General features: G+C 33.7%; 1 protein-coding gene across 1 annotated transcript; it reads right to left on the bottom strand.

Annotated features, from left to right (window-relative positions):
* Positions 1 to 1,635: 1,635 nt before the first annotated feature.
* Positions 1,636 to 24,140, bottom strand: LOC129939710 (dynein assembly factor with WDR repeat domains 1). The gene is made up of 6 exons (XM_056047826.1): positions 23,739 to 24,140; positions 23,500 to 23,575; positions 9,907 to 10,236; positions 2,929 to 3,246; positions 2,550 to 2,850; positions 1,636 to 2,483 (listed from the first exon to the last, which is right to left on the bottom strand). The coding sequence occupies exons 1-6, from the start codon at positions 23,776 to 23,778 to the stop codon at positions 2,286 to 2,288; spliced, it is 1,263 nt and encodes a 420-aa protein (XP_055903801.1). The 5' UTR covers positions 23,779 to 24,140; the 3' UTR covers positions 1,636 to 2,285.
* Between the last annotated feature and the right edge of the window lie 1,387 nt (positions 24,141 to 25,527).

Genomic DNA, 25,527 nt, shown 5'->3' on the forward strand with positions numbered 1-25,527 from the left:
TGAAGGATGATGAGATTTTGACTATGATTGAGGAACTACCTTTGGATAATAATGAAGATACCGATCTAGAATCCGAAGATGAATTGGATCTACTTACAATTCGTTCTAGAATAAGAGCTGCCGCTGGATTGAATGAGGAACCAGCTGATGCTGTACTTCAAGAAGAGTTTGATGAGTTGTTGGGTGGTGGCGATTAAATTTCGGATAATCTTCCGGGATGCAGTAGCTCGAAAAAAAAAATACCTGACGAGGAACCAAATTATCAATGGAAAGCTAACGATCTTGTAACAGGAATTCCCGAGTTTTTATTGCAAGAAGGTCCTGTTGAATGTTTTTGAAGGGATAAATCGGGAGTGCAACACGAAGACAGCTGCCCTAAGGTCATGAAAGACTGCAACACATTCATGGGAGGACTATACCATGCTGATCAACTTCGGGCCGCTTATGAACTGGACGGAAGGTCAAAGAAGTGGTGGCATCGTCTTTTTTTGGGGAATGCTTGAAATTTGATTCGTAAATTCATTTATCATTTATTGCCAAATGAATAAAAAAGTTCCTCTTCTGGAATATAAAAAGTGTGTAAACTGGGAATTTTATCATTTGCTTGTTGACAGACGTGGTCTGAAAAGAGCATTACAGAGTGACGAATCTCCACAATGTAGCAAAAAACGAAAGGGCAAAGGAAAATATTTTTCCAAGGACGTTCGACTGGGTAATCTGGGTGTTGGTGTTGTGTGTGGCTTAAATACATTAAAAGCTCCTTTCTAAATGCAGTCATTGTAATGTATACATTTGCTGCAATGACAAAAAAACTGCTTTTCCCTGTACCATAGAATACATTTTTAATAAATAAAAATAAATGTACATATTCATATTCTCATTCAAATAAAAAATAAAATAAAATAACATTTTTCTTATGATTTTTTGTACATTAAATAGCCTAACGGTACTTTTGAGTACCACCAATAAGTTTAGTCCTTGGAAGTCCTTGAAAAACTCACAAATAAGTTATCCTTCTTAAAATACCCACAACTTAGTCAACAAAGGGAAATTACATTTCTATTTTTGACCGGAATTATTTGTAAAAAGAGGTATTTCCACTTTTGAAATTGATAAATATTTGAAGTGTTACATTTTCTAAATCATAACTTAAGGTCAACTTAACGACTTTTATGTTAAGGTTTGAGCTCGGTTCAAAGCTCTTAAGTTTAGCTTTAGCAAACGGGCCTAAGTGAATCATCAATGCATGTGTACGTCCATTACTTAAAATAGGACACCAATTTAATGTGTTGATTTCTCCCATAGTTATTTTATTTAAATGTGAATCATTTCTAGGGTCAACTTAAACAGCCCCTCTCCATGGATCCGCCACTGATTTTTATTTCTAATTAATAGAACGTACTAAATCATCGTAATGTATGACCAATTCTTCTTTATACAACTCCAAACATAAAAAGTTCCATTCTCTTATATAATTGGCCTTTTAGGAATTGTGTAACGAAAACAATACAAACACAAATCTTATGAAACGTTCATTATTCTTTTTTACTTTTACGTTCATTGCTTTATGACCCATTTCCGAAACACATCAAAGCCGAAAACGAACATCAATATGACAAAAACAACACAAAACAATCAAATTTTCAGATTCAAAAACTAATCAATTTTATTACATGCACGCACTATTCACAAAAAACTTTCATTCTTTCACTCAACTGAGTTCGAACTAAGGTGGGATGGGTTTTGGGGGTTCGTATGGGACAAAAACGTAAAAGGAATACCATATATTCCAGGATCTGCTGACGTATTATTTATACAGCTTCTATGTCCTTTAGAATCAAATTCTATAGTCGGATATCCCTTGAGTCATACATGGCTATCATAATCATCTATAAAAGTCTGATATGTACGAGTACCAAAGGCGAAATGGGAATTTCCCCGATGTGATGCGATGTGGCAATCACATTGGAAAGGTTTCTCCCAAAGGCCTTCATCCATCGTCATTCGACAGGCAGTTGCTTATCCCAGTTCCCAACCCGAAGCCGAAGGCGATTTCATTCGTCGCTCCTCTCCGATGATGATGATGTTATGGAAGCAGAATTATTGTTCTTATTTGGTTCAATTTCACATGAATGCTTTCGAAAACGGATCGATATGCTTGTGCTCATTTATTTGTCCCTATACCCACTTGTATTCCCATCCACATCCATTCTATCGCCTTCGCCATCTCCATCTCCATCGTTATCACTATCGTTGACATTGAAGTTGACAGTGTACCAATCGTATCACCTCCAGAGTCGACAAGTGTTGTCTTTGGAAGCTGTTACAATCATATCACCAGCATAGCTGAACGCACACGAGAACACCTCTGCCTCATGTCCGGAGAGGACTTGCGAACAAATCCCACTCTCGGTCAGCCACAGACGTGCAGTTTGGTCTACGGAGGCAGTCATTAGGACTTTTCCGGGTGGACTGAAGCACACCTGAAAGAACACCAGGTCATGTTAATCTAGTTTATTGTTCATATACGGGTTAATAAGTACACCAACCTTGGACACCTCATCACTGTGGCCAGCCATGAGTGCCATCAAATTCAGTTCCCCTCTCATGCTCCATACTCTGGCCGTGCAATCGCTTCCTCCGGTAGCCAGCAGCTTTCCAGTGCAATCGAATGCAATGTCTAAAACCTCGTCACGATGGTCTGTGATTTCAAAGAGGCATTCGTCAGCATTTCGCAAGTCCCAAATTCTGGCGGTCGAATCTAATGAACTGGTGGCGATTAAATCGCCTGTAAAATTCCAAATGCAATTGCTCAACTCAGCCGTATGCCCACGGAAACTGGCCACACTCCTGAAACGAAACAAAACCAGACAACGGAATCAATATTTGGGTCAGTAATTCACTTAATAACTTTGATGCATTGCCAACATATTAGCGCGTGTATCCCAGAGTCCGGCGGTGTGGTCAAATGATCCGGTTAGCAATAAATTTCCTTCTCGATTAAATCTGGCGGAAATGACTTCGGCTCCGTGAGAGTTAAGAGACATTAGCTCTTGGCCAGTTTCAGCATAGAATACCTTTGCGGTGTTGTCGATGGATGCAGTTGCTATGGTATCCAAGCCCATGGGATTGAATTCGGCTCCGACTACTTCGGCCGTGTGGCCGGGTAGAGTGGTTAGGCAAGCGGCTGTACGTGCATTCCAGATTTTTGCTGTTTTGTCAAAGGAACCCGTCACAATTCTATCACTGAAAAATGAGAATTTGACGAAATTAATTTGAATTGGAGAACGATTGGGGTTATTTATAGATTTTTAAAGTGGAATATTTATGCCTGATTTGAAATAAGTGATTTTATTAATTTAATTGTAAAGTGGATCAAATGTTGCTGGAAAAGCTATTAGACTCAAAGAGTCTAGAAATAACAAATGATCTTGCAATAGGTCTGGGATTTTTAACCTCGTCATTTATACTTTTAATATGTAAGGGGATTATAAAGGAACTTTTTCAAATAGATGAAAACACATACCCATTGAAGAAGATTTGGAGAAATTAAAAGGAATTCACAAGGGAACGGACAGATGACTTACACAGTTTGTCAAAATATTAAAAGGTATAACATTATGACCTGGTTAAACGAGAATCCAGACTTTTAATCAGGTGGGGGGGGGGGGGGGGGTAGGTTAGCTTTTCACACTTTTTATATACCACGTTCTTTAATGTTCTGTAAAGGAGGCTGACAAAATTAAAATAATGTAATGTTCATCTTAACCTTACAACTTTAGTTGTTTTAATTATTTTATAACACTGTTGTCCAGCAAAATATGGTCTAGCTTTTTAATTTGGAAAACTCCCTACATAAGAAAACATTCGGAGAATCCAACAGTTTTCTAAATATGCCATATTCAAGAGCTAAAGCACAACAGTTTAAAGGATTTTTGGTGCATTTGAAATGAAGTTTTTTTTTTTTTAAATAATATAAACTTTTCTTGTTTCCATTTCTAAGAATGCAAAGGACGCTACAATAATTCAAAAACACAGAAAATGAGAGAGCATCTGATGTGAAGAATTTTCAGGATTTTTCGACGTTGTTTTTTCGAATTCAATTTTCGGGAGTCTATTATTACTATCGCTATCAGTCTGCTTACGCGTAGTTGCTAGAAAATATTTTGATTTTAAAGGAGTCAACAAAACTTACAAATTGTAGAATAAATTGTTTGTTCTTGAATTTAGGGATAAAGGTGCATTTAAGTACATAATTTTTCCAAAAATTAAATAAAAAAAAATTAATTAATAAAAATTAAGTTGGGAAGAAACTTTTGTGTGGCACTCACAAATTGCACGTTTCAGAATCAATTTAAATCTGAAGAGATTCGAAACCTTTATATTAATCTAAGCTCTAGAGCAGGGGTCGGCAAGGAGTTTAAATTGGGGTCTATAAAACGTTTTAATCGAGGTCCAAAAAAAAGCTTACTCATTTAAGTTACTATAATATTAATGAAGTTAATGCGAAAAATAATTATAACGATGGTCTTGAGCCAGTTTTGTATAGTTTGGTTTAAGAGGTGAGCAGCAAATGGAAAGAGTGTCATCAAGGTGGTCGTCTGATAATCTCGAACGATATTTGTTCTTCAAATAAATTAATTTTTGAGAAAGACGATTCGCATAAATACATATGTCGAGCCAAACATAGAAGCCAAGTTGGTAGCTAGTTTTTTTGCAATTTTGATATTTTTCTAGAATATGCTTACCCCAAAATTCTTTAGCGGATGCAGTTTTAAACAATTGCAGGGAATATCTTCTTGAAGGTCAATTGATTCAATTGTAAGCTTTTAAAAGATCGAATAACTTCGCAGCCACTTCAGTTTATTCTGCTACTGAATCTGTGACGTCATAAGGCAATTTTATGAATTGAGATAGCTTTCAAATCTCTGCAAAATCTTGGAATCTTACAGAAAATTTGAAAACACTGCAATGTCTTCTTTTTATATTCAAGAATTGTTAGCAAATAAACAAATTCTTTTTTAGCAATACTTTTTTCGAAAACATCCAGCTTACGACGAACAACGGACACGCTTTGTATTGAATCACATATAAATTTCCCATTTCCTTGTAACAGGATGTTAAGCTCATTTAAATACTTCAGAACATCTTTCAGAAAAGCCAAAGCTAGCACATAGCACTTCCCATAGATAGAAAGTTATTGTAATGGGTCCGATTTGTCAAATTGAAAAATTTGACATTTATTGATGTTTTAAGGTCCTTAAAGTCGAAATAAAATATTTTTAGAAAGATGTCTGTGCGTGCGTGTGTTCGTACGTCCGTACGTTCGCGACGTTTTTTTCGTCCTCCGTAGCTCAAGAACCAGAAGAGATATCGATTTCAAATAAATTTTGTAATACAGATAATAAGGCAGAAAGATGAAGAAAGGGCTCTCATGAAAATCGCGTGGGTGGTTTTTGTTTACCATAGCAGTTTGAAAAAAAGGTGAACATTTTGATTAAACCTAAATATCTTACGAACCAAAAACGCTAGAGACTTGAATTAAATTTTATATAATATATTGTAACGTGATATTAACAGGTCCGTAAAGCTGGAAACACCACAATCGAATTTCGAAATTCTAATGATGGGCTCTTTTTGGGCTAATTTAGTGCTCTAATCCCGACTTGGATTACCTTCCCCCTCAAACTTGTGGTGTTCCCAGCTTGACGTCAAGCTGGAAACACCACACCTTTAGGTTCATAATTTCAAAAAACTGATGATGATGGAATTTAGGGCTCTTTTTGGGCTCCTAATTTAGTGAAACTCCAAATTAGTCTCTCCACCCCTTACCCCCTAAAATGAGTCACAAAGTTAAAGTTTTTGGGCTCTTAGTTCGCGAAACTATAAATTGTTTTTTTAAGCCCATATCCCCAAACTTAAGTCGTAAAGCTAAAACTTTTGGAGACTTTCTCAACCAAACACAATTTTAAAAATCTAATGATGGGGTAATTTAGGTCTCATTTTATTCTAGTTATTCCCGGTTTGGTTCAAAAATCCCTTCCCCCTTTTAATGTAAAAAGTTCAAACATTTTTTATTGCACTACCCTGACGAAATTTGAACAATTTTTAAATTTAAAACTCAAAATAAAATTTCTGTGGAGAAATTTTGTACCCGACGTTTTGAAAAAAAAAATTAAAATAATAACATTCCGTTAAAGATAAGATAATTTTAACTTAACTCATTTATAGGTATTTACTCTTATTTTATTTTGGAGATTTGTATATCAACCAATTATATTTAAACAAAGCCTTTCAACCAATCAGATCAAGAATTTCTTTTGTAAATCAAAGTAACCTTAATCGCAATTCAAAATTTGACTAATCAATTTTGAATTTACTCATATTTGGTAAAAATTGATACGAGTACATATAGACAAACTTTTAAGCAAGACAAATCGACAGACGGGATGGGAAGTTTTCAGTGTGGGTTGCATCCCGGCCCCTTTTTCTCTTATAAAATAAAATGTCTCGCACTATTATTATCAACTAGGTTGTTTATTTTTGACATGTAATGGAGTTGAAAACAGACTCAATCATAGGTTATGTCGTATTTATTTGTAGACTTTATGCTATCGTTTAAAAATTGGTTTAAATTTTCTATGAACAACATAGACTGGAGTTTATAGTTTAACAAAGACAAAATCGGAACATATCGAAGAACTATTAATATGGTTCATAGAATACAGCTAAAAAATTCAACTTTTGATTGTATATTTTTCTTAAAATAAGTCGGAAGTCAACTTTAGAAATATATCATTTGGAAATTTTTTTAGGCCGATTATAGGTTAATGGTGAGTTATCAGTATTGTCATTGTAACCATCAACTCCCTACTGATCTACCAAATTTGACCGTATTAAAAGATTCTGAAGGATTTTAATAAGATAATTGATAATTGGCAAAAACATGAAAAGTGGGTGGGTATCACACCCTCACCCATGTGCGTAAATTTCAAATTTTAAGGTAACGATAAGTGGTCGATAGTTTTGATGATGGATCAGTTACATAATTTCAGAACCTACCTTTGCCTTAAATAGAATTGTCTTGCAAAGAGAAAGCGCACTAGAATGGGGTTAACACCGCCACACGGCTCTCAACAAAACCATTGCACATAAGTTCCAATAAGGGTTCCTTAACTGGAGGCTGGATGGTGCTGCTTTAGAAGTAGGCGAACAGTTTGAATAACAAATGATATGTATACAGGATTTGCATTGGTAGAGTGGGAGAGGAGGCAAATTCGCACCTACCATCAAAATGGCGCAGACACAACTGAAGAGACTTCCTTTAATTCATTATGACTTCTACTGTTTTAATTTTTAAATTCAATGTGGTATCACAACGGTCCAACAATTGGTTTAAGTTGTATGGAGGTAAGAGTTGTATTTTTCAGCCAACAGCCACTTTATCCGGTTGAGTTTATTTCTGTAAGAAAGTTGTAGTGCCTATAAATCGGGCTGTTGTTTAATGCCCAAAACTGAAATACAATAATTTCAACAATTTCTTTTTTAAAGAAAATTTTGTCATCTGTTATTTTGTCTAATATTGCAAAGGATCTTTCAATTAGGACTTCCAACCTTTGACGCTTGTTAGCTATCTACTGTTGAGCTGCATCTCTTATTTAAGCTGCCATTTATTCGGTCTGATATTTCGCAAATTTCGAATTGATAAACGGTCGACATAATCCTATCGTTCCCTTGTTTCATTTAAAATAAACCAATATAAAACGTACATCAAAGATAAGCCAAAAACATCACATCTAAAGCAGTCAAATCCACCCCGTTTACAAGAATTTATATTTCCGAAGACTACAACTTGGTGAATTTCACTTCAAGACTTGAGCTTCTTTACTCGTAAAAAATTCAATTGACATAGGAGGGGAAGTTAACTATCAAAAATGTTTGGATTCAGGTCGTCTAAACATAACATACATCCCGAATATGTTGTATTTGGGTATTTGACCCAAGGCGGGGGGAGGGATCGTATTTGTCATGAATCGGAAATTCTCTATTTTAATCGCCCAACACAAATTCATCAACTTCTTTGATCTCTTTGGTTTTTGGTCATGTTTTTAGAGAACTTTTTCGTTTTCTGGGTTTCTACATGTATATCTTTGTAATAGAATATATTATTTTTGGGAAAAAGCTACGTTTCAACACAATTTTTAATATTTCTGCGTAAAATGCACCAAAAACCCTCTAAATAATTGTATTTGAAATCCTAAATATAACATATATAGAATCCTAATGGAATCTTGGAATGCTTTCATATTTAGGAAGTGCTCCAGAATTAGTTTTTGGACCATATCTTGTTGGACAAAAATATTTTAAAATAATTTAATAACTTAATTTGTCACTTAAGCTCTTGAAATGTGTAAATTTAAGGTTAATATACACATTATATTATTTAATTTAGTCAGAATCCTTTTTAAGAAGATTCTTAAGCGTTTCTCAAAAACTCATCTTTATGTTAAGTATGTTACTCCCCCCTGATTGAAAGTCAGGACTAGCCCTTAAGTCTATGGATACATAAGACGACGATCAAAAGTTTCAAAAGGTTGGCGTAACGTGCGCCACGTGCCATTTTGAAAATTCTTTACGATCTATTGAAAGGCATGGAGTGATTTGATGAATTGCTGCTGAGCACTTGCGTTTTCCCATAACCCCATTGAAAGTTCTTTTTGTGTGATTTTGTGAAGTCACATTTCTATTTGAATAAGCCAACAACTTATGCTTTGGACGTCACTTAAACCATTTCTTTCAATACTATTACGACCAGCGTTTTGATAGAATACAGTTTTTCATTGATATAAATAAACGCATTTTTTATATTTTTTTAATTTAAATTAAAGGATAAAATTTGTTAATGAATGACCTTGTGCAAAATTAATCTTAAATTTAAAATATGCTGTATAATTAAAAAATAATGAATAACTAAAGCATTCAGCATTTTTTTAAGGAGTGAAGCTTGACTTAAAGACTTTAAAACTTTAAGAAAGATGAAAACTGTTTAAAAAGTATTCAGTTAAAAAAAAAAAACAAAATAATATTTACAATACTCTCAGTGCAAAGAACTTCATAAATTCAACGAAACTTAATCTTTCTTTTGAGCAAAATCCAGCTATACATAGGTGCTAATTCCTACCTTATATAGATTTAACCACTTAAAAATTCTATGAAACTCTTCTCAGAGGCTGATGGTCTTTAAACTTTCCACAGTTTTAAATTCTGCTTCTCACGAAATAGATTTTAATCAAATATTTATTAAAATCTCATCTCATAGACGTTATAGGAAAAATTGATTATCACGTCGGTGAACTTATCATCTTTTATGGTACAATGTTTCATAAAAGCCTTAAAAGTTCTTTTAATCAAATAAACCAACATGTAGATGATTAATCTTATTTATCTCAACGATAATTTCAAAAACCAGAGCATAAACCACACTCTAATAAATTGCTCAAATACTCACATTCATCCATAAATAATACATAAACACAACATAAAGATGATTTTCAATATACAGGGTGTATCATAAGTAATATTCTGAAAATTAATATTGTGAAGGGTTATAACCATTTCTGACGAAATTTTAATGCACATCAATTTTTGGTTACTAAAAATTATTTCTCTTAACATAAGGTTATTTAGAAATGCCAAAAACAAAAACCATTTGTGGACAGGGTGAGCAGAAAACTGAACGAAAGTAGGTTTTTTTTTGTTTTCGAAAATTTCGTTAAAATAATGGCTACCCGAAAGAATTTAGGATGCTATTTAGACGACTTGACCTTTCATAATATTAAGTTGTAACCACTGCTTATGAGGGACACCCTGCAGAATCTTATATATACAAGTAATATTATTTCTTACCATGTTGGAAAGTTATAGCCAACAGAAAATACAACATTACTATGACCCTGTAACGAGTTCTCTTCCCTGCCATCTTGGGTATTTATAATTCGACACGTCCTATCGTAACTTCCGGTTAAACATCGCTCACCGTTCCTATCGAAGCACACATTCGTTAAGGGTAGAATGTGTGATTGGACATTGCGATAGAGGTAAAACTTCTTCTTTGTTGGTTCCCGCAATTTTGTTTGCAACTTTTGGATGGCATCCTCCAGCATTAGCTTAATTGGCTGATTCGTCAGCCATTGTTCCTTCGTGCATATTTCCTTAATGACTTGATCAACTTTTGTCCTGTAAAAGAGATAAGAAAAATAATAATAAAATAAAATCTAGAATATTATGTTTGTTCCCTGTGGTCGTGGACTGCGGGATGAGATGTGAATTTTCCATTAAAAACAACAAAAACAACATCAGTATACAATATTTGGTGGCAGTGGTGGTATATTGTGCGGGTATGACGGCATTGTGCGTATTAAATGCGGCTTTTCTCAGAAGGTTTATGTCTGTCATAAGGACGACCTTTAAATTTATCATTTAACGCGGGAGACCCTTTTCCATTTCGAAATTATTTCGAATCTGGCAGATAATTTCAAATGACACACACATTGCCTTGTGCGTCGCGTTGTCGTTGTCGTTGTCGTTGGCTTTGGCTATGGTCGGTATGGTTGGTTGATGTGGTTTGGGAGGGTGGGTTGTTTTGGCTGGACGTGTTTTTAAAGCTTGAAGAATTTTAGTGTTTTTATTTTCATTTAAGATGGCTTATCAGAAGGCTCATTTGTCGTCTCTTCCATTTGGGATGAAAATGTTAAGCATTAAATTTTTTAAGTCGTAATGTACGAGTAAAAGCAGAATAACAAACGTGCATACAGTTGAGTATTTACTTCGAAAAATGGACCAAGAAATTTTTGACGTTAATGTTTTAGCAGTTATAGTTATTATTTAACTGAAATAAGAATTTTACGGAGTTATTCAAAAGGTTACAAACTTGAAGATATCAATGCATGCAAAGAATTAAACAAACTAAAAAAAAGGTACACATACGCCTGGGTGTACAATATAAAATACAAGAACGAGAACAAATTTGAAAAATGTGGATTATTTTTAAAAATAAGATTTTTCGTGATTTTAATTTTAAGCCAATACTTCAACTAGTTTGCATTTTAAACCAATTATTTCGAACTAATAAAAAGTTTGTTTGTAATGTAAAAACTTAATGGGTGAATAAATGGAATTTAAGTTTCTGTTATGGTTTATTTTAAATTTATAGGCTTTTCACACCAAGCCCAAAACCCAGTTTTTGCGAAATTATTGGTTTTGGCCGAAAACTCAAGTTTTCCCATACATTTTTGGTAAACCACAAGTTTTCGTAAGCCACAAGTTTTATATAAAACCTCTCAAAAACAAGTAGTAATTCAAAGTTGAACTAAACAAACAAACCTTTCGAAACATTCAGCGCTCAAATTAATGTAAACAAAACAGCTGATGGCTGCTGTCAAAAAAAATATTTCATTTTGAAATAAATTTGGTCGTGCTAAGTAATATTATTTATACAATTTCCTTAAAAAATAAGAATTATGCATTTTTTTTACAGAATATCAGGGCCGTCTTTACCCTTTCGGGGGCCCTGGGCACTTTTCGAAAATGGGCCCCTGTATGATTGTATAAAACAGAAAAAATCGCATAACTTTGAATTGATATTTATCTTGTATTTTTTAAATAAATAATTTTTTTCAATTTATTAAAAAGATAAATAGTTATTGCAGCATTTAAAACATAAACATAAACAATGTAAAAATAAAAACAAAAATAAATATTTCATATAAAAATTCAAAAATAAACAAAATTAAAATAACAGACAATTTAAAGAACAATATAGTGACACAGACTATATTTTTCCAGGTATGAAAGAAGGTAATATTTATTGAAGGGGTCTTTTTCTTGATTTGAGATTAGCAAACTCATTGATCACATCTTCAAAATCGATGCCTCTGAGGATGTCGCTTTCGATTGACATCAGCGACAAACATGTCAATCTTTCTTGAATCATTGTAGTTCTGAGTTCGTTTTTGATTCTTTTTAACTTAGAGAAGGAACGTTCTCCACTACAATTAATTACCGTCATACTTAAGAAAATTCTTATTGCAATTTCAACATTTGGAAATTCATCTTCAATTTTATTAGTTTTAAAAAAATGTTAAAGGTCTAGAATGTTGTCAGGTTTTTCATTTTCGTGTCGACTTATTTTCAAGTAGTCTTTTAAATTCAGGCATTCAGCATGTAGTTCATCTCCGTTCACATCTTCGGTGTAAAATTTAGCAAAAGATTTGCAGTTCTCTTTTAAGTTTTCTGAATTCAGATTTTTCAATCAAACAAAAAGTCAAAACGTTGGCTAATCTTCGTATACGAACCTAGACGCTGTTTCAAATGAACGCTTAGTGTGTCGACAATGGGAAGAAAGGTTTCAATTTTAAATCTTTCTTTCCCAGTCAGAATTACTGAGGGTTCAGGCCGTCAAAAAAAGTCTGGCCGATGAACCAAGTTATCAAAATTGTCTCTAAACCCAATTATAAATTCATCTATTGCGCTCAGCAAATTTATTGCAACATCCAGGGTAATATTTTGTTTTTGAAGTAAAGTACTTGTTTTATTAATTCTTTGCAATACAGAGTTCCAAAGTTATTTAAGTATGGTAAACTCAAGCATTTTTTTGCAAAGACTTAATGCTTCCTCTCTGGCCTCTCGTGCCTGTCCAAAATCGTTCGCGATAGACATCAAAGCTTCTTCAATTTCTTGATGACCTTCATATATAAGGCGCTTAGTGTATCAGCTCGCGCCGACCATCTTGTTTGAGAAAGACTTTTTACAAGTTTTTTTGGACCTAAATGAGCAGTCAACACACTCCATCGATGAGAAGATACCGAAAAAAAGTTATAGAATTTTTGAATAATGTCAAAGAATTTGGTTACTTCTAAGACACACCCAGCGGCATGCACTCCTACCAAGTTTAATGAGTACAAAAGTGGCAAATTTTCATTTTTCTTTTATTCTTGCCTGCAGACCAGAAAACCTTCCTGACATATTTGCCGCGTTGTCGTAGCTTTAGCCCCTGTAATCTGTTATCGAAATGTCATGATCCTCCAAAAACTTCAGTATGGTTTCCGCTAAATAATTAAATCTATGTTCGTTCATTGGAATAAAGTCAAAAAACCTTTCAACAGGCTCGTGATCTTTTACGTAACGAATAATAAATGTTAGTTGATCAACATGAGACAGATCGGGTGTACTACTCGTATCAACGCTAATTGAAAAATATTTTGCCATTTTGACTTCTTTTACAATAGTCCCATGACATGAATAAATTCATTACAGATATTTGCTGAAAGATAACACGCATGACCACTTCTTGGATTTCCAAATTTGCTTACATGATCTGCGAGAAACGAGTCAAACTCGCTAAGCAATTCAATGCATCCCAAATAATTCCCGTCATTGGGAGATCCGAGGATCTCATTGTCACCGCGAAATGGAAGCCTTCTCGAAGCTAAAAACTTTACAACAGCTACAATCCGCTTCAACAAATTTCTCCAATAACTTACTTCATTTTGATGTTGTGATATTAATTCAGTATCTACTCTACCTGTCACTTTTGTTCGTGCTATTTAGGTCATCATAGATTGTCTATGGTCAGAACTGCTTTCATGTGAAATAATTATTTGATTGATATGTTTCCAATCGCTACATCCACTTGGAGAGCATAGATGAACGTCACAAGGGTTAAATAAACAGCATGAAAAGCAAAATACCGAATTTTTGGAAGGAGAATATAGCAACCATTTTCTTTCGACGTGTTCATTATTCTTCAATTTTCGAGTGAATAATGCTTTGATGAAATATTTTGCTTTCAATCTATTTCCATATTTGTAGACTTTATGTGAATTGGAAAAGTAAGAGTTCTTATTTTGAAAATAAGCAGGTCCTTTTGACCAATAGATGTTAAGTGATGTTTCAGCAATTTGGGAGCCCCTGGTGATTGCGGGGCCCTGGGCCTGGGCCCAGTGGGCCCAGTGGTAAAGAGGGGTCTGCAGAATATGGAAGAGAAAAAAAAGGAAACTAGGAAACGGCCTAGTCTCTGTTAAAGCTTCCTTTCCCATCGATCACCAAAATCAAGCATCAGTGAGCGTGGTTAGTAGACAGAAGGGAGACTGTCTCGAAACCTATCGCGTGCTGTTGTTATATGTTTCTATCTGTCTGTTGTTCTTTCTCTTCTGTCCTTCTATCTTGTATTAATGTCGTGTTGTTATCACTTACATGGTCAAGTCGCCCAAGGTGCTGTGTTCTCTACTCTCTACATCAATGTGCAGATCAGTGTCAAATGTACAACAAAAAAACGTCGAGAATAAAAGCCCGGTGACTATTGGTGGCACTGGCGGTTCTTTTATGCTCCTCCAGAGTTTCAAACGTTCTTTGTTAAGCGAGAAACCGGAATTCACTATGGCTACTGGCGTGACGACCCCAAGGACGAGGAAGAGTTGCTCATAGTTCGTAATAACGTTTAAAAGGGATGCGTCTTCGAACTCGTCGTCACAAAATATGTCTGACGCTTTCGCTTACTACCTGGAGAAAGACTTTCCGGTAACTCCGTTCAATTACAAGGGTTTGGGAGATATGAGAAAGGCGATAAGTTCATTCGTGGAGGAGAATGAGTATGACAGAAAATCTCTGGTGGAGGCTATGCCGAAGCAAGCTAAAAAAACTTGCGCCAAAACATTCCACAATGTAGGAATCGTTGTTCCAGTTAATAAATCCACAACAGTGGGCTAACGCCCCAGATGGACAGCGATGCCAACATCATGAAGATCCTCAGTAATTTGGACAAGCCAGGCGAGTCCTTAAAGGAAAAAACTAAAGAGAGAGATGGAGAAATAGCAGCCCATCATAACAGCTTCAGAGTTCGCTCTGGATGAGTGTGATTTTTATACGAATCTGGAACTAGGAATTGACCTTTTCTGATCCGGCCATAAGGACCTACGCGAAATCGTTCAGAATCTTCTCAACTCAGCCTATAAGTTGCTCAGACAGCCACAATATATGGCGATTCTGAAAGGTCATTTATCCATCAGAAGCAATATTTTGGATTGAATTTGTTGTGAAAGAAGAAAAAATTGTTTAAATAAAATAAATTTGTATTGTAACAGTTATGTTTTGTTTTTATAAAAAGGAAACCAATAACATATTTTGCTTTAAGTGGTCCGAGTGCCTAGTTACGAGTTCTTGCTATTTAAAAATCTCTTATTTGAAAAACTTGTATTGTTTTGTATATCCGTCTTTTTTTGGAACAAAAATCAAATAAGGTGGTTTTTGACTTTAAAATTTGAACCAAAATTTTAAATAAATCTTCAACAAAATGAATACGATTTGTTTATAAAACATGATTTTCTATAAATAATTTCAAGCTTTTATTTTAAACATTTATTTTGCAAATTTGAAAGTCGTTTAATACAGAATTTCATTAAGGATATATGCTGAAAAATAGCAGATTAAAGATATTTAATGTAATTATGTTCTAATCAGCTTAATTATCTCGTAAATGACTGAATTTTTTTGTACTATATCGGTATAAAAGTTTTATAAGCTTAGCTTTTGATTTTAGGGAATTAATATAAGAGCCCCCGCAAACTGCAGACTTTTTGTCGGCCGATAATTTAGTCGGGTTGGGCTGAAAGTGCGCACACCGAGCCAACTAAACAGTTTGGTTGGTGAGCAGGGCGCAGACTATCCAACAGTCGGCCGACTATTTTCGAACTAGTTTGTTACTGACTTTTGAAGCGGTCGCACAATGAAAATATTGTCCAGAAAAATTATTGCTCTCATCCTACTCTGGAGGAGGAAAATCAAGAAGAGATTCCGAGAGTATTGGGTGCATCCCATGTACATGCAGTACATGTCGTCATACTTTATTTCTCCCGGAGGCGCGATTCCGTGTCAATATAACAAAGTGAAATAATTGTAAATAGATAAATAAATAAATAAATACAAATTCACATAAATACTCTTATATTTTTATTTTTACGTTCCTACCTTTGTTTGTTTTTTCCTCGGCGCTAAGCCGATTCCAATGAAGAACAACTGCTTTGCAAACTTCCTCCCAAAGTTTTTTTTTCACATTCGCGTCGGAGTACTCTTTTAAACCTTTTTTATAAAGCGCAGGTCTTTTGTCGACTTCTTCAATCAACTTTTCGACGGAACTTTCTATAATCAACAATTGTGATTTGGGCGACGCCATATTCAAAACACAAGCACACGATGCCAAATCACAAAACGAACTGAACTATCGGCCGACTAAACAATCGTCATGTATGCGCAGGCGTGTATGCACCAATACTGATTAAACAGTCTTCCGATAGTTCGCCGACAGATTAGTTTGAATGTAATTGGGTAGCCTATTAAACTTTTTTATCGGCCGATACTGAATCGCTTTAGTGTGCGCATATGCATTCCTCTCCATACTGATTAACAAGCCGACCAAACTATCGGCCGATAAAAAGTCTGCAGTCTGCGGGGGCTCTAAATCCTAACGAATTTCTAGTTTCTAATTGATAACAGCAGGCGATGACTTCGTAAGGGATATGCACCAACCTTACAGCAAAATATGGTCGGAAGAAAGCAGACCCGATGAGTGGAATCTCAGCACATTTTTCCCAATATTCAAGGAAGGAGACATTCTGAATTGCGCCAATTACAGAGGCCTTAGTCTCCATCGCGTAAACAGCCTCTAAAGGAAAAAACTTTTCGAAACAATGTCCAGTTTTAACGCACCTGTCAAACTTGTTCGTTTGTGCCGAATGACAATGGAAAATGCACGCTGCTCTTTCGGGGTCAGAAACGATCTCACCTATGTTTCTGATGTCAAAAAAGGTTTTGGGTAATGCAATGGACTGTGATGTGACTTCTTCACCATTATTCTAAAAAGAGTTGTGTAAAACTCAATCGTGAACAAGGTCGTCCAAATAATCGGATACGCCCATGATATTGATATAAGATCAAAGCGTGATGTCAGTGGCGCGAACATTTTGAACTGAGAAGAGAGGTTAAGTGTCCAATAGGGACAAGCCTAAGCTGTCTTTCTTGTCATCAAAAAAGGATATTGACCGACGACATTGATTTGTGCGTGTGTGTTTGTTTTTTTTCAACAATTAACTTCAGCTTGTTTTGTTTTAAATTATGAAAATGTTTTCAGAAGACAAAAATTTCGAAATATTTGAAGATTCGGCTTTGTGCAAAACAGTGCGATGTTTCATAGCCCGAGATAATTCCTTTAAAGAACTTAATAATGGAATAGTTTTCAAGGAAATAATTCGATTCTCGATTGAAAGCCTTAGCACCTAGTTTCTGCCGGAATTACAAGTAGGTACTTGTGTATCATAACAATTTTTTGGGATAGAGGGGACCTATAGTTTTAAAGAAATCAGTTTTTCATGATAAGAATTACTCTTGCTAGAGGCAGTAACAGTGAAATACACTTAACTGAATTCCCTTAATATTTGATATATAAAACGGTGCTAATATGAGTTTTTAAAAATGCCCCATTTTTCTTGTAGCTTGAAAAGAACATAATAAATTGGATTAGCTTTTATCTTTTAAAAAATATTGTTTTCAACATTCAATCAAATCTAATTGATATTTTTCTTACGAAAAACAAAAACCTAAAAAAAACATTACTAAAACTTGGCAAAAATTTACGTTCGACTCAAATAGCTTTTAAAATATTAAAAATGTTGTCTTCAAGCTTATTTTTATTTCACAGAAACTGTGGTCACAAGAAATAACCGCTAAAGTCAGTTTTGCTCATTTTTTAGAAGAACGGTTTAAAGTTTTTGATAAAATTGTGAAATTACAAACGACTCTATCTGGTGATCGGAAACTCCGATTGAGTTGAAACAAAAAGTGACATGAAGATAATTTTATTATGTCTTATTTCACATTAAAATTTTGTCGGAAAATAAGCTTCCCACGATTTTATTGACAAAAATAACACTTTAGTTGTTATGGCATTTTATGTTTTTCATCTTATAGAATCTAATCTCGAGTTAAGCTGTTTTTCCATTTTAAAGAAATGTTTTGTTCTGCCCTTAAGTCTACTTTAGCTGTTATTCCTCTTCTATTGTGTTAAATTTACAGTTCTTATGTCGACTTTAGTTTTTATTCCTAAATTAATTATGAAAATTAATCGACTATGTTCTCAGCAGAGAATAAGAACCAACTTGAATTTCGAGTTAGAATACGTTTTATTTATTAAAAAACAAATAGAATTAAAAATCCAAGAAAAAAAAAACTTTACTTCATGCAATTATGCAATGTAAATTCATTAAAAAAAAAGTAAAATATTGGACATAATTCAGTTAACAACCAATATTAAACAAGTGTTCTTCAATTTTCATCGTCACTACGCAGATCTGGATGCATGTTGAGCTCAGTGGACCTCGTTTTAAGGTTTTTATAAAATGAATGAAACTCTGGATTTATATACTGCAATAAATCCATAAGATCTTTTTTTTTGTCTGAAGATAATACTGGTGGGTCTTCAATATTTTTTAGATTACCCAGTATGTCGATGCTCCTCTTTTGATCAATGGTAAAAGGTTAAACGGTTCTTCAGGATTTAAGTTCGTTTTATAAAAAATTTGGTTGTAGTTGTTCGTATAGCGAATCCACCTTACCGAGTTCCATATAAACTTTTGGCCATCTGAGTTACACCTTTTCCAGTTGAAATTATTTTTTGAAATTTCACTAAATTTGAAGAAATCGCTTTCTTTCATTTCAACAACTTTAATTTTTGAATTTATAGTTCCGATGAACTGATACGAGTCCCTTGTCACACTAATTTCGACACTGGATTTTTTCTTTTTTCGTTCAATTAACGCATGATCAGAATCACACTCGAGGTGTGTGTGGCCAGGTTCCAAAAATATATGATCTATAATATATTCCAATGAAGGATTTTCTTTTATGAACAGAAGAACATAGCAGAGACATAGGAATTTTTATTTTGGCCTGAACATGAGTCACTATAGAACGTTATTTTATTGACGGAAGAAGGTAAAGATTGTAGATGTTTGAAAACGCATGAAGCAATCTCATTTCCACCCCTTCGCGCAATTCCCTCGTGCCACATAAAACAGCCGGAACCATTCGTTTTTAAGTCGTGGATTGTAAAATTGAAGGTCCAAAGCTGCCTTTTATAGAAACTAACTGAGTTTCTCAAAAATGGTGTTGGTAGCCACTGTTGTAAATCAAACGCGAACGCTGCCATATCGTTGTTTTGTCTAGCATTTTCTTTATCGACCCTTTTTTGCTCAAAGCCAAAATCTTCTTTTGTCACATGAATTAACTTTTGCTCCACCAGAACTTGTTTTTCTGTTTCATTCTTGGCTATTTTTATCTTTGACGGAAATCCGTCGCAAATTGCACAAGTGTCAAGTTTGGGAGCTTTGAATTTTAAATCCATTGTGTTAAATATCTCAGCATATTTGGTAAGGCTTACAGGATTAGAAACTTCATTACTATACATCCGATGCGTTATGGAGAGATTTAAACTACCATGAATATATTTTTTAGATTTGTGAAGACGGCTGTAATGGCTTTCATACGATGGGAACTTATTTATGTGGTTGCACACTTCCTCTTCTTGATCCAATGTTAATTTGTTCATAGGAATCCCTTTACCCCGACAATTCTTAAACGGTACGCTTGGACTTGAGACTATTACGTTTCTAATGAAACTCTCCGTTTCAGAATTCTCATACCATCATATTCTAAAAAGTTCTTGACAGATTTTTCACGACGTCACTTTCTTTGGCTTGCGTTAAATAGAGTATCACATTTTTTATCTTCTAGAATCAGAAGATTTCCAATATAAAGTACTCTCTGGTCATAGGTTCCCAAAGCCCAATAATGTTTGAATAATCGTTGTATCTGCTCTGTGTAGGTCGCATCCCAGCCTCTTTAAAGGTTTTCATATTACCTAGAAAATACAGCTAGAAGCTTTTTTGTAATAAACAATACCTGAAACCTTACAAGAAATAAGTACTTTAACATAAATATGTATGATATTTTAGTTTAAGTAATTAGTACAAAACATAATATTTTTCGAATTGGCCTAAAACGAAAAATAATTATATAATAATATCTTTTTTCTAAATAAAGTATGAGTTCTTTCTCTTTTAAGTAGTAGTTGCTGTTGTTGAGTTTTCGATGAGATATTTACAGATTCGAGTGTCCAGTAACGAGCCGTTGCTATTTTAAAATCTCTAATTTGGAAAACTAATACACACCTAATTTTTATACCTATTTGGAAAACAAACCAAATAAGATAGTTTTTGAATTTAAAAACAATTAAAACTAAGCATAAATTTTAATAAATAAAATCCTCGAAACGTTTTGTTTTTAGAACATAATTTTCTATACATAATTTCAAGCCACTTTTAAAAATAATATTTGTTATGCTAACTTAAAAGTTGTTTTATAACAGATACATTAGTAAACGATATGGGATTAAAATCAGCAGATTTACAATTTTTAAGCAAATTATGTTTTAATTGGCTGAATTTTGTCCTAAATGTCCCACATAATCCTTCATTCATTCATTCATTATCCTCACTTTCCATTTCAGAAAATTAATATAAAAATTCCAGAAATTATAGTTTCTAACTTAAGGTACTGAAAACGGCGGGCCTGTCAGGTCTTTGATCGCTTAATATGTCAGACTTCTTAATCTAGCCTTCATCAAATTATCCGAAATGTACGAGTATATAACCGTGTTCTGCGTTCGTTAATTTAAACACATGACATTTGTTTTGAAGGCATTGATGGCGAATTATTCCAAGCAGAAGGTCATGGCTTTGCAAGTAGTTTTTCGCAATTAATCGCCAAAATATGATCGAAAAAACGCATGCCCCATGAGTGGAATCTAAGCATAGTTTGTCCAATATTCAAGGAAGGAGACACTACAGAGGCCTCGTCTCCTGAACATCGCGTATAAGATGCTTTCTGCAGTATTATTAGAACGTCTGAAGCCATTCGTCAACAACCTGGTAGGTCCATATTAGTGCAGCTTCAGACCAGGGAAGTCTACCATTGTCCAATTATGAACATCATGGCAGATCCGGGGAACAACCCAGGGACTTCTCTATATCGATTTCAAAACCGCGTATCAAACCATCTGTAGGAAAGAGCATTACAGAACAATGTCTAGTTTTGGAATCTATGTCAAACTTGTCCGTTTGTAAAGAATGACGATAGAGAATGCATGCTGCTCTATCAAGGTCGGTAAAAGTTTCATATATACTTTTGATGTCAAAAATGGATTAAGACAAGGTATGCTGTCATGCGACTTCTTCACGGTTGAAAACCTAAACAACTAAGATTTTAAATCGTAGGCTTAGTTTCCGTCAGAATTACAAGTACTTGTGTATCATTACAATTTTTGGCGAATATTCTCTTAAGTAAAATGTTTAATGTTCTATTAGGAGGTTGTACTTATTAGAGAAGTGGGTGGAATAGTCCACAAAAGAATTAAAATGGGCCTGTTTAAGTCATAAAAATGAATAAATTAGGTTGCTCAACAGTCCATGAATAACCAGGGCCTAGTGACTTACAACTCTCAACCATACGTGTGTGCAAGCCATGTCGGGGATATAAGAACTACAGTTTTAGAGAAAGCAGTTTTTCATGACAAGAATTACTCTTGGAGGATTTTTGAATCCCTTGCTAGAGGCAATAATCGTGATATAAACTTAATTGAAATTTAGAAGTTTGGAGCTTCCTGAGGAAGAACACTTGAGATAAATGGAGAAGCATCACCTGGAAACACGGTTAATTCAATATTATTTTCAATGAGGTAGGTCTGACATGAATATATTATAAAGAATGGGTCTAAGCACATAACTTTGTGGAACTCCGTAACAAATATACCATGAAAGACTTCACATTTAAAGTGTAACAACAATTGTTTTTATTTTTCAAGGAGTTCAAATCAAATTTTGATCAGGTAGTCAGTCCGTCACGCCATATTTTGTCACAGGCTTTTCATATCTCTGCTAAACCAGTCGTGTTCTAAGTATTTAATGAATAGTGGAGTAACCTGCTTTGAAACTGAATTGTTCAATAGGGTATGCATATATTAGCTTCCTCAACATGGATTAAAAGGCTATTCTTTTTTTTAGTAAGCTAATAGGTCTATAACTACTTTGGTTCTCTCTTGACAGGCTTACCAATTGCTATTTTCCATTTTTCGGGAAAATAACAGAGTTTAATACAGACTTTGAACAAAAATGTTAGATAAGTTATAGCTTTACAACGTTATGCTTTAAACATTTAGTTCCTGATACTATTAAGAATAGATTCAATTCTTTGATTATATTTTTTACTAAACGGTTGTTGTTTATTTAAATACTTGTTTGGTTAATAGGAGAATTACATATTTCAATAAGCTTTTCCTTAACTAGGTTTTCAGTTTAAATATCACAATAGTTTGTTTTTTAATTTTGCTCCATTGTTTTAAAATATAAATTTAAACCATTCTTAAAATACAATGTACTAATTGAGTATTTATTCTGAAGTTAGAGTTTAAAGAGCACAATTTTTGAAGCAGTATTTTGAATAAAAGTTGTTGGTTAGTGAGTTTGACTATTATGCCAGAGGTCTTGGGTTCAAAACTTTAGGTCCCCTCCATACCTGAAATCATACAGTCACACAGGAATGTTTAGAAGTTTTAAGTCACTAGGCTCTAGTTCTTAACAGACTGTTGTGCCACCTTATTTATTATTTTCAATAAAATCACAAGTTTGATATTTTTATTGATTCAGCATTTTCCCCACAAAATCCTTATCCATACTACGAGTAAAAATTAAAATTCTTTAATTTCGGAACTGTGTAACTTCAAAAAATTCACAGTCCACATATTTTCTAGTCAAAACTTTGAATCATTATAAATAAAATCCTCTCAGCAGAACGGTATATGTACACTTCTGAAAGTTGTTGAATCACTATAAATCCACTTTACAAATTTTGTAGATAAATGAGGTTTCCTAAATCTGACACAGTTCAAAATAAAACAAACAGAAACAAAAATTGGATTCACTGAGTGGTTTTCCGTGTTTAACAAAAATTGCGACTTATTTCGGATTTGAAAAAATACAAAATAAAAAACCAAAAATTGCATCTAAAGTTTCACAAACACGGGATTTCATTTAACTTTCGCTTATTTTTATTTTCGCTATGAGTTGAAAATAACTTTTGGTTGATTTTTCAATGTAAATACTCTCCTATGTCCGACGACGTGACGGCCAACTCCTCCAACTACAAAGCCTCCAACGCGCGAAATTCATATAGATACAATTTTATTTGTTGGTTGTTGGAAATGGTTGTGAAGGCAGATTTTGGTATCAAATAAAAAATAATAAAATAAACCACACTTTGAGAATTTTTTAACCACCGCAGTCATAACCATAAAAAAGAGGGATTTTAAGGTTTTTCTTCTTATATTCGAATACGTACTTTGTGTCCAAGTCTAGCAAGTCAATGTGCCTGGTACTCTCAGTGCCTTCAAGACTGCGACAACTGAATCCAAGACCTAGGGAAACATTGAAGAACAAAAATAAAAAAAGAAGAAGATATTTCAATTTGTTTCTTTTATTTTATTTGAATAAACTAAATGATTTCTAAGATATATTTCTTGTTTATTTTATTATTATTATTTTTTTGTTTAATACCTATCTACTTTATTATTATTTTACCTGGGGGATAGTAACGAAGGAAAATCTTGGTAACTCTCATTTCACAGGATTTAGTACCTTATCCTGTGTGATTGACGTCCTTGAAATAAAAATAAAATGGTGAATAGAGTGAAGGTAGTTGGTGTTAGGTGAATCTCCGTGTTATAAGTTGGAACTCTTTCAATGCAGTGACTTCTCTTTTTCAAAAGGAAATGAAATATGATAAACTCTGGAACACGGACGAGAGTTCATTTTTGAAGACGACTTGACGCACGTTCCGTAGGTCGTCGTCGTCGTTGTCATTTAAGGGTTTGTTTCTTAGTTTTCTTATTTTTATTACTTATAAGACGAAGAGACGAGAAAATCCGCCTTCAGCATGGTTAATACAATCCTTCGCAACTAAAAAATAAAGGAAACTCTAAGGAAAAAACTTTAACCATCATCGTCAGCGGTTATTACGATTATTTTACTACCAGGTTTGATCGATGAAAAGAAGATACACCGCACCTTTTCATTGCTCCCTATATCCTTTATGTACGTTTGTTGGTTGTTAAGAAGAGTGTTAGCTCTTGGCTGAAGGCTATATACGGTGGTTGGCTTGGGTTTGAAATAGGTTTATACACCTTCGAAGACCAACAACAAAGAGACAGTTTTTCAGATACTTTTTGTTGCTTCAAGGGTTAGAAAGGTGGTTGTTTGCTGCAAAGAGATTTCGAGATGAGCATGCAGGTTTTCGTGTTGAAAGTGAATTATTATAATAGAAGATTGAATGCGCTCATTATGTGTCAACTATAAATGATTTATCAATTTATTCATAGTGTTAAAGTATTTGTTTGTTGAAGTTCTTTTAAAATTACTTCTTTTTTTTCCGACAAAAAGGAAACACTTTTTTAAGTAATTAAGATGTCCTTTATTTTGTTCGAATCTCATCATCAGTATTGTTTAAGGCTAAATTTAAACTCAAAATATTGCTAAACAATAAATTGTACGATGATTTTGCAAGGCACAAATCTTTCTATTCTAGATTCAATTTAAATCTTTTTAATGTTTTGCTTAGTTTCTTTAAATTCTTTTGAGATATGAGTCTTTATTTGACTCTATATAATTCTGTGCTCAAAAAGTAAAGGTTCCTAAGTCGATTTAAGTGGTTTTTGGGTGTTTATCCATTTTAAAAATATTCTCCCTAAAAACTTTCTTTTTTACCCTCGTTGAATAAATCTTTTCAAACAAGAAAGTCATGACCTTTTGTTGCAAAATAGGTTAAGTTTAATTTGATATTTTACCACATAAAATAAGATGTTTTACCATATTTAATAAATTAAAAACGATACAAAAAAAGACCCAATAGCACAAAAACAAGTCCTTAGGATACTTAACAATAAGTAACAATAAACATTGTTTTTGTGAAAGCACTTAAGTAAAAAAAAAATTAATAAATTTTATAAAAACTTCACTTATAAAAATTTGATTTTACTGTCTATATAATTGTATATATATATACATATGTTTATTAAAAAATTCTAAAAACTATAACAATAAACTTAGGAGTTTTTACCTTTTGAACACCGATGGTTCGAAAAAAACCTTGAATTGTTTAACTTTCTAGCTTTAAAAAATAAGTTTTGAACTTAATTTTTTGTGCTGATTTCGAATTCAAACCTTAATGTTAACTACTTGCTTAAGTTTGAAATTAACTTTTTTTCAACATTATTTTTATATTTTTTTTTAAATATATTTCAAAAACATGATATAATAAAATTGTTAAGGCAACATATCCGTTGCAAGAACAAAATTTACTTTCAATTTGAAT

This window comes from Eupeodes corollae, chromosome 1 (genome assembly GCF_945859685.1).
Source record: "Eupeodes corollae chromosome 1, idEupCoro1.1, whole genome shotgun sequence".
Taxonomy (NCBI): Eukaryota; Metazoa; Arthropoda; class Insecta; order Diptera; family Syrphidae; genus Eupeodes; species Eupeodes corollae.

Excerpts from the sequence above, each read along its gene's own strand:
- LOC129939710 (XM_056047826.1), bottom strand. The coding sequence starts at position 23,778 with ATGAGAGTTACCAAGATTTTCCTTCGTTACTATCCCCCAG. Across the intron at positions 10,237-23,499 it reads TTGCTAGACTTGGACACAAA|GACAAAAGTTGATCAAGTCA; the intron begins GTACGTATTCGA and ends TCTCTTTTACAG. Across the intron at positions 3,247-9,906 it reads GGCTATAACTTTCCAACATG|TGATAGAATTGTGACGGGTT; the intron begins GTAAGAAATAAT and ends CTCATTTTTCAG.